The sequence below is a fragment of the Vigna unguiculata genome, chromosome 10 (genome assembly GCF_037176805.1).
Source record: "Vigna unguiculata cultivar grain cowpea cultivar isolate G323 ecotype 2 chromosome 10, ASM3717680v1, whole genome shotgun sequence".
Lineage (NCBI taxonomy): Eukaryota > Viridiplantae > Streptophyta > Magnoliopsida > Fabales > Fabaceae > Vigna > Vigna unguiculata.
This window is the reverse complement of record NC_140801.1, coordinates 38,028,430-38,035,926: the sequence shown is the minus strand read 5'-3', so window position 1 is coordinate 38,035,926 and position 7,497 is coordinate 38,028,430. Positions and strand designations below refer to the sequence as shown.

The 7,497-nt window shown below is 31.3% G+C and overlaps 1 protein-coding gene across 1 annotated transcript; it reads left to right on the top strand.

Moving 5' to 3' along the window:
• The first annotated feature begins 298 nt into the window (after window positions 1-298).
• LOC114165970 (uncharacterized) lies at window positions 299-4,684 on the top strand. The gene is made up of 2 exons (XM_028050618.2): window positions 299-504; window positions 4,310-4,684. Exons 1-2 carry the CDS (start codon window positions 394-396, stop codon window positions 4,535-4,537), a joined length of 339 nt encoding a protein of 112 aa, XP_027906419.1. The 5' UTR covers window positions 299-393; the 3' UTR covers window positions 4,538-4,684.
• Window positions 4,685-7,497: the final 2,813 nt, after the last annotated feature.

The following is a 7,497-nucleotide window of genomic DNA, read 5'->3' as shown; positions in this document are numbered from 1 at the left end:
AAAAGGAAAATATGTTGTAATCTCTCTTACTAACAATAAATAAGAACAGACAACCTACAATTTAAAAATCATAACAATTATATTGAAATACAGAGACTGTACTTTAATCTAATCTAACATCACTCTTTGGTTATTATTAGGCAGAACTAAGAAAGTAAGACCAGAAATGAACCAAGTCAGAAAATGAATTGTTTATGCTTTTATGAAAATGGTGTTATTAATGTGTCACTGTCGAGTCCTGGTGGAAACAGTGAAAGTCAGCTTTCTACTCAATTAATTGTACCTATAAATACATGCATATACAAGATGCGATTGCAGTAAACTCAAACTTGAATTGGTTGAAACTATTCCAATAACAAAGAAGAGTCACAGGCAAAAAAGATAGGATAAGATATGCCTTGTCTTTACATCTCCACCAACATTAACTTAGATGGAATCAACATCGATCCAATCTTTTCTCAAGCCACCACTGCAGTTTCCAAAATCATCGGAAAACCAGAGAAGGTGTGTTACACTACTCTCCCTTTCTCTTTAGTCACTCCTTTTTTTCAATTAATCTGTTCACAGTTCTAAGTCTGCGTGAAAACTCAATTGGGTTGGCTCAAATTTTAATTTTTGTGGAGTTTTTAGAAACGATTGTGACTCAGATCTTTCATATTTGGATGCAACTGGGTTATTCTGCTGCTGTTTTCAGCTTTATACTTTCAGCAACTCAATCTGTCATATAGGATAAGGAATCTGAACTACATGTTCGACAGTTTTTTTGTGGAATATGCAGAAGCGTTTTTCATTGTTCTGCAGATGAGAATCTGCCTCTTTTGTTTTCTCTTGCATAGTTTGGTCTAACAGTCTGCAAATTTTCAGAAAGTGATTATCTATTGATACTAACTCTTATTTATCATTGATTTGGCATTAAAAGGGTAAATTTGAATTCACTGGTTTATTTATCAGAAGAAAACAGTAAGACATTTGGAAGAAACAAACTGTTGTTGTTGGAATTAACCTTGTAAAATTTACATTAGAATCTCACTTTTATAATATAAGAGTTAGGTTTTGTGGTTTGCAATTGGATCCTATGATTCCACCACGCACCATTTTTGTTTGAAGTTGAGAGATGGTGAAAAACTATAACACTGATTAAAATTGGATAGATAGAAGTTTGGTGATTATTGTGTCTGCTTCAAGTGGAATAAGATGAGTCAAACTTGGAAATCTTATTAACACAAACTGTTTTAGAAAATGAAATAAACAAATCCCAATGGGCAATTAAAAAGTTGGTTGAAAAAGACAGGCAAATTGGGTGGTTCTCAAAGTGTAGGGCAGAGTGCAATGTTTTGGTGGTTTTTTGTTTTTTGATATTGTTGCAGAATCAGATCACTAGGATATAAAATAAGGCAATAGGATATTCACCACTCCTTAATGCAGACATTGTCATCCTTAAGATAATGAAAGCCCAATGAATCAGGTTTAAGGAATTAAATAAGAGAAGATATAGGATATTAAAAGGTAGATAATATAAAGTAAGTTTGCATTTAAAGATCTGTCGATGATGAATTTGAATTTTTTTTTATTGAGTTTTTAATATTATTTTTCTAGTTTGGCTTAAAATTACATCGGTATATGTTGATTTTAATAGGGAAAATACAAAAAATAGTAAAGAATCTTGACTCGTCAATAATATTATGTGGTTATGATATATTTTTTTAACTTTTTATAATTGAACGGTTCAATTCTTTTTATATTCTTAATAAGTTAATAGATATTCAAAATAAATTTTCCTTGATTATATATGTATTTACAAATTATAAAGTCTCACTTGATTACTTTAACTTTAAATATGGTATGAATAATTTTGAAATACTAATACAAATTATTGATTAATTTATTAGTTTCAGTTAATTAAACTTTTTTCGTTTAAAAGGGAATACTTTATTATTAATTGATATTATAAATCTATTTACATATAGTAAATAATTGAGATTCCCTTAGTTTAGTTCATATTGTACTTCCACTCCTTTTTTTTTATCCTAAACAAAATTTCTTGAAATTCATGTGGTAAAAAATGCACGGGGAATTATTACAAGGTTATTTGCATTAACACAGAATCATCATATGAGGTGTGTACCATACTTAAGGCAATTTCTACCTAAAGTGTTTGTTTAATGTATTTTTATACCTGAAACTTTTTGTTAATGCGTTTTCATGTTTGAAAGAAATATATAGTTCCTTCAAACCAGACTATGAGTGTGTACTTTTTATATTTTTCTTAAAATAGATTAGAAAACATGTTTTTGTCTTCTAATTTAATAACAACGATTAAGATAAAGACATTAAACGTCAGTGTCATCGATTTTAGAGAGTTTCTTTAAAAAAAAAAACAAAGAAAATACTAACTAAACTGAAAAGTTTAAAGCTGAAAGAATATCATGGTTACTATTTAAGCTTTTATATTAATAAAATAATATAGTTTTAAAAAAAATTTATGTTAGTTTTAAAATTTACATAAATACAATAAATATAATCAATATAATATAAAAGGTTTTCACTTCTTATGCTCGTTATATATAGTTATAACTGACATAGAAAGTATTATTTTCTCAGTAGATACTAACTTACACGATTGTTTGGTCATAACAATTTGTTAAGGTGTATCATACACACTCCCTCACACTCCCTCATGGACGCCACCATGATGGCCATCATGGCCAACTAGTCTAAGACAAGTTCATTAAAATTATCCAAAGTCTCTAGGCTAAATTGTAAAAAATTGGCAAGATTTAAAGCAATTGTGGAAAGAAGAGAAAAATGAAAGAAAGAGGAGATGAAGATTTGCACGTGGAAGGGCGAAGAAGAGAAAGAGCAGAATTGCATACCTAATGCGAAAACAAAAAGTAAGAAGAGAAGAAGGGTAACGACATTCATGGAAGTAGAGGGAGGGTTCGAGAACAACAACAAAGACGACGAGACCACCACAACAAAATACCTAAATCCAAACCCTATACACAATGTTTCGAGAGCAATTGTGAGAACACTAAGGGTCTGTGAAGACACTAAGGGTTTGCGATAGCGAGAGCGACACCAACGAGAGCGAACTCTGCGAAAACAAAAGTGACCACCAACGAAAGGGAGAAAATGAGAGTTAATTGAGGGAGAAAAGTAGTGCAAGGAGAAAAGTAGTGCGAGGAGGAGAGCATTGCAAGGGAAGGAAGCGAGAATAAGAGAATTAAAGAACCAACATAGTATTTGTTTTTAAATTTAAAATAATATACGCACATTTTCTATACCAGTTATGGATATAATCAACATATAAAGTCTTATATTTTATTACAAAATTGCTATCATCTCACTTTTTATGTTGGTTCTAGTAATAACTAGTACAAAAAGTTTTGTAATTTATTACAAATTTCTCACAGCATCCATTTTCTATGTCAGTTCTAGATATAATCGTCATGAAAAGTTTTTTCATATTTACAATATTACTACTACGTCATTTATTGTGCCAAGGTAAATTATAATCGGTATAATAATAAATCGTCATAAAGCTGTTTTTTCAAGTATAAAAAGTAAATATAAATTCTTTTATAAAAATGAAAAAGGTGATAAATAAAAATAAATAAATAAAAGAGAGTGATTAAATAACATGGATATGTTTCCAATAGTTTAATGAAGTGTGAAAGAGAAAGGAAGATGGGTTGTGGGAGAACTGTGATTTGTTGTTTTGTGCATTGATTGCACTCACAACATTGTAACCACATCTTTTATTATAAATGGTTATTCAACACCTCACCCACTATTAAGTATCTCTTTGGGACCACCATAGTAACCCTACTATTATTAGTGCGATATCTTAAAGGTGTGGGATCTGATAATTCTTTCTCCTCGTAAAAGATGGATGGGATGGTCAAGGAAAACAACAACTAAATCCACTTCGAACAATGGAAGATGCCAATAATTATAGAGAGATCTAAAAAAAAAAAAAAAAAGAGACACATATTTATTTTGAATATGATATTTAAATTAGTGTCACAATTTAAGTTTTAATATTAATTATTGGATGAAGTATTTATTGTTGTGTTAAAAATTATAATAAAAACTTAAAGTATAATTATTGTGGGCAGATTTCAAAGATAAATCTTAATTTCTTTATATCTTAATTAAAAACTTGTTTCAGTTTCATATCATATAATTGGGTGAATTTTTTTTTCCGCTTAGTATTTAAAAAAAGTGTCGAAATTTCAAATTTTAAAATAAAAAATATCTTAAATTAATATAATAATTATTTAAAGGAAATTAATTTGGATATGTGCAGTTTGTGATGGTGATATTGAAGGGGTCAGTGCCAATATCTTTTGAGGGAAACAAAGAAGCAGCTGCATATGCTGAGATAGTTTCAATGGGAGGCATAAATTCAGAAGTGAAGAAGAAACTGATTTATGACATTGGCACCATATTGCAGTCCAACCTATCTATACCAAGAACACGGTTTTTTCTCAAAGTCTTTGACACAACAGCATTTCGCACTAAATCCAACTTGTAATAATATGCTTCATCTTATTCTCACATTCTCACGTACCACTCTATCATTTCTCCATGAGTTTTGCTACTAATATATTTTCATGTGTGATGTTGATTTAGCACTCAATAGAATGAATCCCACTATGTGGTTACTTCCACTTGTCTTTCATTTTTAATTCTCTCACTATAGCCCTTTTTTTTTTCGATTTATGGTATTTTTGAGCTAATAAAAAGATAAAAGGAAGAAAAAGGCAAAATAACATTTTAAGATTTGTTTTTTTTTTTATATAGAAATGAAAGAAACAAAAATAATAATTCATAAGAGTTTTAATAGGCTTTTGGTTTCAAACTACTTTTCAAATTTGTATTTCGTTCCTACATTAAATTAAGAAAAAGGCAAAATAACATTTTAGGACTTTTTTTTTATAGAAATGAAGAAACAAAAATAATAATTCGTAAGAGTTTTAGTAGGCTTTTGGTTTCAAACTACTCTAAAATTTGTGTTTCGTTCCTACACTAAATTATATATTTATTAGTGTCACTACACTTTACCAAAGTCATGAAATTTTTTTTAGTATAAGATTTTACATGATTTTTATAAAGTGCGGGTGTGAATATATATATATATATATATATATATATATATATATATATATATATATATATATATTAGTTCAGTACGAATTTTTTTAAAAATATTTTGGAAGAAAAAACATATTTTTAACCCTTGATAAATAGATAAATAAAAAGAAAGAGAAAATAAAGATAATTGAGAATAAAATTAAAGAAAACGAGAAGAAAGGAAAGTGATTTAGTTAAAAATAAATAAGAAAAAAAGATTTTTTTTTATAGAAAAAACATTTACCACTATTATTATTTATATGTTAAATATGATTTATGTCCTCCACATTATTGTAAAAGAATTATGTTCGCTTCTTAAACTAACTATCTTTTATAGCAAACGGTATATGTAGAGTGTTTCTCATTTAATAAATTACGTGTTTCTCATGTAATAATATATAAATGGAGAAGTAGAGATTAAATAAATATATATAATTTAATTCAGAAACAAATACAATTCTTGAAAATAGTTTGAAATGAAAAATATATTTGGTCTATTATTAATATTATGATTTCTAACTCCTTTTTTACATTTTTTTTTCTCTTTCACCTTTTATATTTTTATATTTCAATAGCAATCTTTTTCGTTTTTTATTATCTAAGAAAACTACTCATAAATTGAAAGTCTTTTTATATGACTATCTATACAATTAATCAAGAGATTCACATTTTTTATATACACAACTTCATTCCAATTTTACCCTTTTATTAACAATTTTATTATTTCAACCAATTATTTTTAATAAAGAATTGTTTACCAATTTTATCTTTTTAGTAACTATTATTATTTCAATTTGAATAATTTTTTTTCATTTTTATTGTAACGTCCCAAAAACTGAATAACCTCAAATTGATAAAACATCACATACATGAATATTCAGAGAGTACGGAGTTTAGGGTATAAGGGTATACCATACGTCAGATATACCCAGATTACAAAGAAAGGGCTCCACACGGCCCAAACAGAAATACACTGGAAAAACAAATAATTAAACTAGGTCTTGTTCAGAAAAGAGAAACATAAATAATAAAGTCCTTCAGTGATGGGCCCCACAGTGGGCCCAATACCCATCCAATCCATCAAGCTGTAGCATCCCCATTATCATTACCACTGCTAGGGGTTCTCGCATCTGCTCACACCAACAAGGTTGATGATCATCGTAAAGGTAGAGTCTACACATAACACACAAGCAAGCAAAAGGGTAAGCTAGCGAAGAAGTCATCATATCATGCACTCAACATACCATTTCACATTCAAACATACATGGCAGACACCCACATGTGAAGTACTCATCCATATCGAAACCTAAGACTTGACTATCTGGATACGTATCTGAGGCACCACCACGTGGCAGTGGAATTATATCCTAGCAATGAGACGTCACTGCGAGGCCTTCACGGAATTATACCTTTACAGGAGGCACCACCACGTGGCCTTCGTGGAATTATGCCCTGGCCCTGAGGCACCACCACGACTCCCGTGGAATTACGCCTATTTGTCGAGGCACCACCAAGGACTGCCCTTAAGAGGGTCCATGGAATTACGTCCAACCGATGAGGCGCCACCAAGATCTCTCACTACAAGAGTCATGGAATTATGCCCTACCCATGCTTTAAACATGTTCAACCCACCAATCAAGAATTTCCCATAACATAAATATCATGTATAATAAACAATTCATACAATTCATGCTTTCCACTTCATACCCAATCAAATAACATGCCATTTCCATTTCGAATGTACATATTAATCATGCCATCATCACACGATCCTTCTAGTAAAGCATTTGGGTCAGATAAACAAGCCACATATCAGTGAACCACTCAATAACAACATCAAAACCCGCTCGCTGCCTCGCTCAAGCTAACAGGGCTCGCTCAGGTGAGTCCCATCTCGCCTAGGCGAGGGCGCGACGAGGGGACAGGGAACACTGTGAGGTCTCGCTCAGGCGAGTCCCTTCTCGCCTAGGCGAGAGCACTCCTCGCTCAAAAAGAACGCATGTCGCCTAGGCGACAATTCGTGCAACAAAAACCTGGGTGAGCCGCTGATAATCTCGCCTAGGCGAGACTAGCTCGCTTGGGCGAGAAAACTAGCGTACTCGCCACTGTTTTCTCGTACAACAGCCAAAACCAAGAACCAAAACATGCTTTAACTTAATCCAAATCGGACACAACAACAACCAAACCATACAGACACGAAATGACAACAAAACAACGAAAAAAACACAAACAACTGAGGGTCCTAGCTTCCCTTACCTGGAATGAGCTAGCAAAATAACTTTGACACCTAAGCCCACCACTATAGCAGCTCCACGAGCAGATTGAAGAGTTGGAGATAGTGGCACAGAAGGGAGAGTAGGT

Excerpts from the sequence above, each read along its gene's own strand:
- LOC114165970 (XM_028050618.2), top strand. The coding sequence starts at position 394 with ATGCCTTGTCTTTACATCTCCACCAACATTAACTTAGATGGAATCAAC. Across the intron at positions 505-4,309 it reads TCATCGGAAAACCAGAGAAG|TTTGTGATGGTGATATTGAA; the intron begins GTGTGTTACACT and ends GGATATGTGCAG.